Source organism: Tyto alba, unplaced genomic scaffold (genome assembly GCF_018691265.1).
Source record: "Tyto alba isolate M040663 unplaced genomic scaffold, T.alba_DEE_v4.0 Super-Scaffold_9, whole genome shotgun sequence".
Classification (NCBI taxonomy): Eukaryota; Metazoa; Chordata; class Aves; order Strigiformes; family Tytonidae; genus Tyto; species Tyto alba.
Genome location: NW_024881330.1, coordinates 40,925,643 through 40,938,465, shown reverse-complemented (window position 1 = coordinate 40,938,465; position 12,823 = coordinate 40,925,643). Strand labels below are relative to the sequence as shown.

General features: G+C 37.6%; 1 protein-coding gene across 2 annotated transcripts in view; it reads right to left on the bottom strand.

Moving 5' to 3' along the window:
- TOX (thymocyte selection associated high mobility group box) overlaps positions 1 to 12,823 on the bottom strand; it is a 226,164-nt gene that overhangs the window by 35,420 nt on the left and 177,921 nt on the right. Inside the window, exons 4-5 of one of the 2 annotated variants that reach the window (XM_042786269.1) lie at positions 12,446 to 12,724; positions 5,814 to 6,044 (exon numbers count right to left, since the gene is read on the bottom strand). In XM_042786269.1, coding sequence (XP_042642203.1) covers positions 5,814 to 6,044; positions 12,446 to 12,724 — 510 coding nt within the window. The remainder of the gene's footprint in view (positions 1 to 5,813; positions 6,045 to 12,445; positions 12,725 to 12,823) is intronic. The other variant, XM_042786270.1, reaches the window with a different exon arrangement.

Here is a 12,823-nt window from a genome sequence, read left to right as displayed (position 1 = left end):
CCAATTTGATCTGATTTGTGGTGTCCCACGTCACGAGAGAAGCTTTGGAGACATGAAGTTGTGACCAGCATTACTTTTAAACCCCCTCCTGATCTACCTGATTCATCTCAGCACTGTATAATGTGCTGATACATCTAAAACTTCCCTGTCATCAAAAGAGAAACTTATGAAACACACTTTGTTATTTTTCATGTTCAAATCAGTCTGGGCTATTTTTAGTGACCAAAATAGATACCCTTGAAAGCTTGTGGGTTATAGCGAAAATGATAACAGCATCACAAACATTGACACTAATGCATGAGAACTTCAATTTACTTAAGTATTGGTAACATACAATCCAAGTTCCATCAGATGTTAAAGAATAAACTGCAGCTTTTATCCAGTGGGTCTTTGAGAACCAACGAGGAGTAAATGATTTGATTTTGTGAGCTCTGAGGATTTGTCAGCTGCCTCATAAGTATAATTCTGGCTCTTCATATTCCTGCTGCTTCTAATTTAGCAGGACAGGCTCATAATTGAAGCAAATTAACTATTTACACTTGCCACTTCTACCAGGGGAAGAGGACACATCAGCAGGAAAGAATGAGTTGGAAATTAAATTCTTCCCACTTGTGTCAGATCTGCCCTTATATAAACACATTAACAGTAATTTCATGAGGCGTCAAACATAGGAATAAATACTGAGGGATAAAATAATGAGGTGTTGCTATTGAGCTGAACTGTTGCAGCTAATATTACTGTGTATGAATTATGCAGCCTGAAAGAAGGCATATGTTACAGCACTCAGACAGTCGCTTCACCTGCTTCTTCTGATCGTTAACTTTTGGGTCCCCTAGGTGAACCCATCCTTCTTCCAGCTGTAAGGCCAGCACAACATTTAAGTAAACGCACAGAAACACATAGACACACACACACACACACACACACACACGTATGCACACTAAGCTGTTCATAGGAGGCCAGATTCATTCCTGCTAGAATTCCAGTTAAGTCACTGAAGTTACACCAGAGATTAATTTTGTTGAATGCTGAATAGACATTCAATTCCATTTTTAGAATAATAGCACATTTATTAAGGTCTTTGGCTGAAGTTTTAGTTACACTAATGTAAACAAGAACATTTTGTTTGTAATTTGCCACATCTATTACAGTTTTACTAGGACTCCAATTAGAAACTTAAGGTTCATTTAGTACACAGACATCTGGTACTGATTTAAAATGACTTTCCTTTTTCATCTAAGGACAGAAAATGACCTAAGTAGCCTTTTTACCCAGTTTGAACCAATGTTCTGTCTGAAAGCAGAGTCTTGACCATTTAACGTGCTGAACCCTCTTCCCTGGGGGCTGCTTTTCTCCCCTTTGCAGTAAAAATGTGTGCAAAGGGCAAAGATGTACATAAATAAGCTATAAAAACGGGACGCACAGAAGTATAGTACTGACAGAGCGGAAAAGAGTGTTTGCGATTGTGAGAGGAACTACCAATTCAACTGAAAATATTCCTGTGCTATGGCTACAGCACTGAGGAGAATGTATGCATAAGTACTACTGCTACAGCTGCTTTCCATTCATAGGTTTATTAATCTGAGCAGTTTTAGAAAACATTTACAGTGAAAAATGAAGTAAAATGCACAGTCTTTACTTTTGATCTTGTGCAATTATTGTACCCAATTCAGAATTTGAGAAGAAACCTCTACAAAGTCCACCATGACCACTGAAGTCCCTTTAATTTCTGGACTCCTCTGTGTAGATAGGTGTGGACAAGCAAAACACAGACACACACCAGTGTTGTTTGAAAATGGCCTTGTATGCTCGGAAACTAATGGGAACAATTATAGCATATGACCCACAATACAAGTATCTTCGTATGGTAAAATAAGAGTGGAAGTACACTTCTAGCTGCTTTAATCTAATAAATTGCAGTATTCTCACAGTAAGAGCATCAGAATGTGATACATTTTAAGTTTAACTCCACTCCCCTCCCCAACTTCAGTAAGGTATCCACCATCATCTAGTTCATAACGTTTCCTTTTTTGTCACTCAAATCCTATTTCCTCAAACAAGATTTTCCTGTTTTCACAGTCTGAAAAACATATGTGGTTCTTGCACAAACCCTTTCAAGCTATAGTCTAATGTGTCAGGTTATCAACATTTTTTTTGCAAAGGCTTGGACATACATGTGCTGCCCTTAGGTCGTTACTGTACTGAGTTTCAATTCCTTTATTTATTCTGTGGTCAATCTTCAGGAATAAACAAGAATAATTCTATGCATTTCAGAAAAAGCTGGCTCAGGTTGTAGGAACAAAGAAGATTTCATTTTGGCATGAAAACATGAGGTTATTCTTCTTTCTCTATAGATGCATTATGTTCTACTTTCTGATTCATTTATGTTTACTATTTAAACAGTAAAAGGAGTTCCAATTCAGGAAACATAATGTGGAAACATAATTCTATTTAAATACCAGAATAAGCATTAGCTTCCAAAACATAAAAGCCAGAAGCTTTATGATAATTGAATCCTTTTCAGCAAGTATAATTCATCAATAAAGTATTCCTCTAATGATGTTATTGTTTCTTTATTTAACTATTTTTGAATTTCTGAAGCTTCTTCAATGCCAAATTCCAAAGGCTACATTAATCATCTGTATTTTTAGAGTCCAATTTTCCTACTAGAGACATAGGTTTCATAACAGTTACTAATGCTCTGGATCTGAAAAATTAGGCCTTTAAAATACAGACTATCTAGTCAGTTAAGATGTCTTGTAATCATTACTTTGTACTATTAGATCCCTAATGGAATAAAGAATGAGTTTAAATTTATTCTAGAAAATAGGATTGCCAATTTTTTAAAATAAGGACTATCTTTTATTCTTTTTGTACAGTGCTAGATTAGAAAGGGCCTGGGCCTGCAGTTTTAACAATGTGTTTAATAGATGATAATGAATAGGCAAAATGAGTCAAAGAGCAACAAAGATATGCTAACCCAAACTCTTGGAATAATTGGCTTAAAAATCTAGTTGCAGCCGTTTTTTCATGGATGTGTCATGTGGATTCCATAACATTCTGCTGTGTTCCAACTTAAATTAAGGACAACAGAGATAAGGAAAATAAATTTTGTTCTGCTGTTCCACTGTAGGTCTTATTCAATTATTGTTTTCAGCCACAAATAGGAAATCCAAGTTAAAGATAGAAATTTTAGGGTTTTGTGCACTTTTCTTAAACAGAATTCTGTGGAAAGACTTAAATTTTCTGCTGGTACTACTAACATGACAAGTTAAAAGGAAATGGGAATTTTGTAGTTTTTTAGTTCTATCTCCCTTATATGGTCTTGGACTATTATTCATGTAGTCAAGTTTTCTGCTTTGTAAATAGTTAAAATATTATGGAAAGGGAAAAACTGCACCACTTCAACAGCCACAAATTAAGGGTCATTATGAAAAATGGCAGAGAAAATGAAGCACACGATCTTGCTTGGTGTCATCCTTAGAGAGCTGTAAGATTAACTAGCTTAAGAAACTCTTGAGAAGTCCAGTTCTCTGTCTTTCACCATTTCAGGAAAATTTAGATCCACAATCCCACAGGGCATGGAAGATGGATCCAAGATACAGATCTAAATACTTGGAGGACTCCTGAGGTATGTGTTTGGGTGTGCAGATTTCAACATGGGGAGTGATTATGGGCAGGTATGCAGGACAAGGAGGGATGGCATCAAAACCTCTTAACTAAAGTAACTAAACTTAACTAAAAGCATAGTCAATATTTTTTTCTGAGTCAAAGGTGAACACTCATCGTCACAGTCCCAAAAAATAATGTTCAACTATGAGAGTGTCCTGGTTTCTGATAGGATAGAGTTAATTTTCATCCTAGTATCTGGCACAGTGCTGTGTTTTGGATTTAGTCTGAAAATAACATTGATAACACACCGATGTTTTAGTTGTTGCTAAGTAGCGCTTATCCTAAGTTAAGGAATTTTCAGTTTTTTATGCTCTGCCAGCGCACAGGTAGGCACGGAGCTGGGAGGGAGCCTGGCCGGGAGAGCTGACCCCAACTGGCCAGAGGGATATTCCATACCATAGAACGTCATGCTCAGTATATAAACCCGGGGAAATTGGTAAAGAGGGGCTGGTCACTGCTCAGGTATCAGTCAGCAGGTGGTGAGCAATTGCACTGTGCATCACTTGTGTTTTTTGGGTTTTACTTCCCTCTCTTTGTTATATTCCTTTTCATTCATTTTATTACCATATTTCTTATTATTACTGTTATTATTATCTTTTATTTAAGTTTAGATATTAAACTGTTCTTATCTCAACACATGAGTTTTACTTTTTTTTTCCTATTCTCCTCTCCATCTCATTGGGAGGAGGGAGGAAGGAGCGAGCGACTGCATGGTGCTTAGATGCTGGCTGCAGTTAAACCACAACAGAGAATGCTGCTGTACTGGGAAGGTCTAAACAACCTGTCAGATCAAGGACATAACCCTGGCCTTTGCTGGACATATTAAAAAAGGCAGAAGGAAGAGACAACACAACAAAATAACCCTAATGTGACAGGCCAAGTGAATTCTCTGACCTGTGTGTTCAGAAAGTTACGTTTCCTCCAGCTAAACCTTCCAAATGCTGACCTTATTCAACAGTGGATACGAGACAGAATAAACTTTTTTTTTTAGTTAGTCAATGAGGGCCAAATTTTGGCTCCTATTACACTGTTATCTTTAACAGGGATCTAGATGTACCTATACCATCCAGTTACTAGCAAACATTTTTTTTCAAGTCCAAAAGATTTTACCTACCAAAAAATCATAGTAATATTTTCCTTTTAATTCTTAGCCTTTATTAACTATAACTGTGTAATAATTACATGCTCAGTGTCAATGAATGAGTCTCAGTACTTTTCCTCTCTCTGTGCTGACATCAACCTCCACACAGGTCTCCTGCAGCCAATATGCCTCTCACTCAGCATATCCTTTCCCTCCATAGCCATTTCTTTAAGTTCCCAATTCTTTATTTACCCACTCCATTCTGTTGGCAGTCAGTAAAAATGCAACCAATAACAACAGAAGATCAATGTTATGCTACAGCGAGGATGAATGGTATTTGTCAGCTGTCACCACACGAATGTGATGAGCTTCCAGGGTTGCCCCCTTTTACGTAACAACCAACTGACTCAGAAGGATTTCTGCAGAAGTTCAGATCCAGCTCTGCCGACCTCGTTGCACAACTAAGGCCTTTCAAAGGAAGATATAAGTAACTATGGGATGTGATTTCCACAGCCCACATGTATGCTGGACAATACCTCAGGATACTGTTGATTTGCCAGGGTCCACCCTAGGCCCACTTGGGTCAACACATCTGTAATTCCTTTCATAAAAGACACGTGGGTCAGGAGAAGCTGTGATCCCAGTACCCCTTCTGGCATCATGGGGCAGGGAAACATCTGCAATGGGGAGCTCAGTTATATGTCAGGTCCCACTGCACAGATATAATTTTTGGCAGCAAGGTCCTCTTATACCACACTGTCGTAGACAGGGCAATGCCATCATAAAATCTTAGGCCCACCAACTTTAGCATAAAACAATCCTAAATATAATCCTAAATCTTTTGTTACGCCCCAAAACTAAAAAAAAAAACTCTTTTGTGGTTTCATGTGGAAGAAATGAAACGATACCTTCCTTATCTCAGTATGTTTAAATCATATTCCTGAGATGGCACATATTCAAGTTTCATCCTGGCAAACAAAAGAAGCTGCCTACAGTGCTTAGATGACCCTGATAACAACTCTCCTGAAACAAAGCCTCTGAGCTACAGCACATTTTGTACCTGTTTTTGTTCTTCTCCTAAGCCGTCCCACATTGAAGCTACAATTTTAGAGACTTCACCAAAAGTAGCATTGGGGTTTTGGCCCTTGATGGCGGCTTGAGTGTCTCGAAAGAATAATGCATAGGCAGACACAGGCTTCTGGGGCTCATTTGGGTCCTTCTTCTTCTTCTTTTTTGGAGTTTTGGGTTTCTTTCCCATATCTGAAGCAGGTCTCTTTTCTCCACCATTGACCTGTAAAATAAAATTAGGGAAGTACTGTAAAAAAAGTCCATCCATTGTTACAGCTTCTGTGATACAAAGATTGGGGATTTTGCATACAAAAATGGCATTTCAGTTGACATCTTTGATAAACCAAATGCTGACACCGTCTGCCTTAGTCACATGTATAAAATTAATTTTATTTCAGATGATATAATTTTTTCCCTCAAAGTGCTTTATATTTTGCTTTCATATAATTGCTATAATCTCATTTATAGTTCACCTGACCATCTTTTCACCTTTCCTAAGTTTTATTGCTAATGGATATAACATGCATATAATGAGTAAATTTAGATGAAATTAGTTTCATTATAGCCTGACCACCAGTTCAACTCCATGAACCACCTGCAGGCAGCGGGAACACTGTCATTTCTACCTTTTCCTTATCCTCACCCTTTCCCAGGACTACCCCAGACTACTGTTCAAATCAATTTCTACTGCAACTGATGGTACACCTTCCATGGAATTTGAAGAGAATCTGATTGTGAATAAAATTATTAAAGTTATAGACATTCCCCTACACACCTTTTAAGTAAAATCTGAAGAAACAAAGCTTTACCAGTACAGACAGTTTAGAGCCCTTTGGAGGATCAGTTCCAATCCATCTGGATTTAGCTGCACAGTTTTATCCTCTTCTTACGTAAAAGCAAATGGTTTGAGGAAAGGAGTAAAAGAAGAATGGTATATGAAGAAAAGTGCATGTGCATTATTTGTGTACCACCTAAAAAAACCTGCACATGAGCATTTGTGCAAATTTGTTAACTGCAACTACACTTTGCCACTGAATAGCTCAGAGACCCTGATCATGAAAGCACCCTACCTTCCTAGGTGACTTACAAGTGCATAAAGGGACACTGTCCTGATTATTCAACAGATTGCAGCTCCATGGCAAAGCAGTTTCTAGTGAAATGATCACTTAATTCACTATACCTGTAGCAGTGAGGTGTGATCTTACTGGAGGGTTTGAAGGCTTTTTCTCTCGTTGGCATGGCCAGAGTACGGCACATCATAAGCGTTTTGAAGTATGAGAAGATCAAGAACATAAAAGGTATGCTCTAGGCTAAGGATCTACTAGGCCTGACTTTTATCACAACCTTGTATTATTATTTTTTAATAATGCATCTCAAGTGACACGGGAGAACACGTGTTCAAATCAGTGGAACTGCATGAGGAAAGTGGCTGGAAATTTGAATTCTGAGCAGAAAACCTTCTTATTTTTCTATATGCATCACTGTGTGGTGTCCAACAGGGCCCAGATGACTACAGTGAACAACCTGTATCTCTGTGTCTCACTAGCACAGTGACAAAGTGATGACCACAATTTGAAAATGTAGTTGCTTGTTTCATGAGCATTATGTTACAATTGATGCATCTTTAATACAAGGTTAATGGACATGGAACCTATTGGCAGCATTTGGAAAAGATGGAAAAACAGAAGCAGTGTGCTACCCATTATTAAGTTGTCCAACTTTTAGTCTCTTGCTCTTATTTCATTCTACAGGGTACAAAAACCTCTCAACTAAATGGTAATTAACTAGGGATCTGTAGTTAATTTGGCACTATCAGTCTAAGCTCTTCAGACAGTTCTGTGTAAACTCCATGAGCAAGCAGGCTTGACAATAATTTGGGCTACAGTTAAAATTTTACCTCTATTATTTGCTAAAGTTTTCCTCTTTTCAGAGTATTTTTGGACCAATGAGATTTAAAAGTTTAGTTTAAGTAATGTGGTATATTGGGATACCACATTACTTAAACTACCCTTAAACTATGTGATATGCTGCAGGAACTTGTGTAAGAAGTCTTCTGGTAGCTGTTCTGAGAACCACTCTAAAATCTTATTCTCATCCTGAATGATCAAGAGACTTCAAAAACCCACTGTTAAAAAGAGAGTACTCACTGGGGAAATTCTGTTTGTCTTATATGAAAATAACGAAATAAAAAGAATACCAGAATTCCAGTACTAATAACCTTGCAAATGGCTGAGATGATGGCCTACCTTATGCTCCCATCAGTCTATCAGCTTCATAGACTCCACTTCTAACCACCAAAGCAGAGACAGATGGGAAATAAAATAAAAACCATATATATTCTGCTAGGCATAGACTTGTGTCTCAAAATCCCTGGAGGTGTAGTTAGCTCATGGTAATCCACCTCCTGTCATGGCTTATTGCTTAATTATGGTGATGTATTTAACTTATTTATCACAAGAAAGCAATAATCTTTCACTTTAAAAAAGTGTACATTAACCATGTTGCACACATAATAGATCACAAGAATATCTAGTGTAGGATTTAAAACTATCAAGTAAGGCACATCGTTGATATCTAAATGTCCCTTGAGAAGCTGGAAAATGTCTATAAGCATATTTAAAATAAACTGCAATAGTACGAAAGCCTTTAATGGAGCTAGGAGAGCTGTTTTATGCACACTATCTTGCAGTAATCGCTGTAGTTTAAAATAGATTTTAATCAAGCACCATCTGCATAATAGGCTGAATAGACAACATAGAATTCTACTTATAACTCTTATCATATAAAGTAAATATTGTAAAATCTCTACCACATAAAGAGACTATGCTGCAGCAGTTCTTCAGTAATCATGTTTCTGTTATTTAATTCTTGCTACTTGAAGTCCTCTCACTATCTTCTCTCCAAAATACATTATTTGAAATTCTCTCAGAAGTGATATTCAAATGAGCATGGAAGAAAACCCTGTTATCCACCTATGAAGAAATACATATTTGCAAACACGTAATGCTTCCAGCAGCTCACAATTATGCTTGGCAATAAGCGAATACATGTTTAACGATCCCAGAGTATGAATTATGGCAAGAGTTTCACAAATGTAATATTCCAATGTTGAGGTGGTCAGAATAAAGCATGTGGTAAGTGGACACTTTGCTTAGAATTTTTTTATAATTACTTACAACTATTGATTTTTTAAGTTCTCCCTTTTTTCTTCTTCTAACCATAGTCCCACATAATAGATTTAGAGAATTAAGGAGACTTAGGGATGTACACCACTTGCAGAAGCAATATCCTTGGTATGAGACTACATTTCATATTTCCATGGACCTAGTAGCTTTTTGACTGTATATACACAGCCTTATAATTATGCCACTGTTGTATGTACTGCTTATCTTATGATAAAGCCACCTCAGCTGTCTTGCTTTTAGACCAACAGTGTGTAAGCCCTCTATAATGCAGCTCCTTTCTCCTTTTTGTGCAAGCGAACACATGATGCTTAAAGTCCAAAAGGCCTATATGAAAGAGCCTTTATGAGAATGAGCATTGCCAAAATATATTTAGCAGCTGCTGCCATTAGTGCTGTGTATGTTGGATAAGGCTTACAATAATTTGAATATTTACCATAGAATGAACATCCAAGCAGCTCATGTACATGAACAACTGCACCAGTTTGTAAAGTTTCCTTACTACTGGGATTTAGAATACGTACATTAAGCTGAAATGGTCATTTGCTCCATGCATGGAAATTGGTGGTTCAGTAGAGATACAATTATATTTCTAGTCCAAATGTATATAATGGATGTATTTGGTGATACCTGCTGTCATCCTCTTTCTATAAATTCATGCAAAAATGAACAGAACACTGATATTTCTGCATTTTTTTTCTCTAGATAGAAATAGGTATAGTTGTTAGGGACTTCTCTACCACATCTGCTATCAAAGGACCAGTGGCTTCTCTTTCACACATAAGGCTGGGCATTCAGCTGGTATAAACTAAGGGAGGTCATCTGACACTGAGGTGATTTTCCATTTGAAAATGTACTATGACTTTTTGATCAATGTTGGTACACAGGCAAATATCTCCTGCTGGTTAAACAGGGAGAACGTCACTGTTGCTGTTAACATTATGCCAAAATTGGAAGGAGTTGTTTTTTACACAGACCTCATGGCAGGAACATCTTATTGACTTCACGCAGGTGCTCAAACGTGGTGAGCTCCAGCAGCTGCTACATGACTGCAATGTGGGTGCTTCTACTGAAGGACTGACTGATGAGCTCTGGCCCTGATCTATTAAGTAATACATCACATCTACTTGACAGTTTATAAAACAAAGCGAAAACTCCAAATTTAGTAAAGTTATATTCAGGTAAAAGAGGTTCTCACAAGAGACAGAATGGCCACTCTATTTCTTCCTGTCCCCATCCAGTGCCTTCCTTCACTGGGAGGAGGATTTCTGGAATGACAAGAACCCTCACAGGCCCATCCAAAGCAGCTCTGAGAAAACATAACACTGTTGTGGCTGGGCAGAAAGATCTCCACAGATAGCTGGCTTATTCTAAGAATTCGTATCTATTCGCTGGCAGCTTCCAGGAAGACCAACGTGACAGAAAGATACACAGCGGAGGGGTTTAAATCGTAAACTACCACAATACACTAAGTTCTTATGCTGATTATTCAAACCCTCTGGTCTTTTATGGAGGGAACTACAGCAGAACCACTGCATCAGATCAGGCGTGCCAGCCCACTGCCCATCTCCGATGGCGGTCAACTTCAGGCATTTTCACGAAGACCTGAGAAATCCCACCCAAGACAGGTATGGCATAATCTGCCCCTCAACAAGCTTGCAGTTTAAACCCTATGGGTTGGAGATGAATTCAAGCCCTCTGTCATTATTAACCAAATTTATATCCTTCAAAACTTTTATCTTCAAAGAGAAATTATAATTATTGAATTTTAAAGCAACGTATCAACTTCCGCGTACCAAATTTAATTTTGTGTTGTGTATTGTGCCTTTTCTCATCTTTTTCTGCTGAGACTGACCATGGGAGAATTTTAAAGATAGTCTGCCAAAATAACATGGCTTGTTAAAAAGTTGAACGCTATATAAACTGTATTCCACAAAAAAAGGACCAATTTTCACTTGGTCTTCAGTGCTTAGTATTTCTTTATTGAAAACATTAGATTCAGATGAGTACTGCCTGCATGAAACCACAACCCTACACTTTTTCTAGCATGAAGTGTTGCAGTGAAAAAATACATGAAAAATATAGGTTAAATAACTGAAATATTTGATAGAAGCAGAAAGGATAACTTAATAATTTGAGTGGAAGTTTTCTCCAGAAGTTTAGAGCATCTTGCACACTCCCACCATATATGTAAAAATATTAGCAAGGAAACAGGAGTAGCAAATAAATTATTCTGGAAAAGTAAAGGCTGCCTGGAATCATTTTTACATAACTGTATTCTGAAATCTCCCTCAGTAAGAAAGTGCTCATTTAAAATGTATGAATTATTCAGTAATTTTTAAAACCTAAAGTTTGTGAAATCAGGGAAAAGTCCTGAAATAAAACTTTTGAATCAGAATTTATTCAAAATGTAGTAAAACATATGTCTCCAATTACATGATTATTTTATAGCTTGAGGCATGAAAAACAGTATAATTTGAAAACAAATCAGACTTACATTTCTTGACTGGATTATACCTCCTCAGTGACTCACAATATGTTTTCTTCACATTCCTTGCAAATCTGCACCTTTTCCCCACAAGATATGGCCGTGGTACAAGCTACACTACAGGACTGCTCTAATGGGACTGCTATTTTGTAAGGACCATAAAATAGAGCTAAAGAGCTTCTCAATTTCAATATGCTCTATTCCTGGTTTATGGGATGACTTTGTGCTAAGTCCCAACCTTTTCATGTCTCAGTTTTTGTACCTGCAAAATTAAGGTAGTATACTTGTGGGTTGTTTTGGGAGGTTTTGGGGAGGTTTGGGAGGTTTTTGTATGCAAAACCTGCTATATAAATTGACATTTATCCACTAAAGAAATTTATTATGTAAATGACTACTATTACTTCATGACTGTACTGAAACTAAAATGAAGCTTAAATATGTCATCATGGAGTGTTAGCACCTCCCAAAGTAAAAATGCATAATGGGTCTTCAGGATTTTCAAGGTAAGACTTCTAAAGTTCACAGAGGATCTTTCTGTTCTGGTTGCTATGATGTTCTGTTTACTCATCCTGTGACCAAGTAGCAAAGACTAGCGTATTGTACAGACTGTTCACACTTTTTATAGCAGTAACTTGATCTTTAACTGGGAACAAACATCCCTTCTATGCAAGTGAGAAGACTCAACCTTTATATTAAAGTCCTACAGGAATGGCTATCCTTTAAGTGCTTTACAGGATTCCAGTTTGCTCTCACAAAGAGGAATGATGTCATTTACTCAAGTTGCCTGAAGAATTGACTGGAAACTGTAAATTCTGTATTCATAACCCTTTATTCACTTCAGTTAACCACCAACAATGTATAAAGTATCACCTTAGTAACTGTGGCCATACGATTCATGTAGCAGGTCCTAAAAATATCCACCATTTACATAGTAATCCTAGCATCTAAGCCTACCTTAGAGCTATCTTCTCCTTCATCTTCATGGACTGAACTGGATGGTGAAGGAGTTGCAGATTTGCTTCCAGGTGGAGAGGGCGAGTTGTGAGGAACACTGTTTCCACCCATATTCAAACCAAGCTGTGCACTGAGCTGGGACTGGTTAATAGTGGTCAGCTGCCCATGCTGCATCATTCCTGGCTGCCTAATATCTGCAGGTTGAACCCTTGGCCTCATGGTTGCCATCTGAGGATGGGAACTATACTGGGCTCCTTCTGTATTCCGTAAATCTTGCATCTACAAGAGGAAAAAAACTGTATTAAGCATATCACTAATAAAGTGTTCTGTTCCTTTAGACCTCAGTTGGCCTGATCGGCTATATAAGGCTTAAAAGAA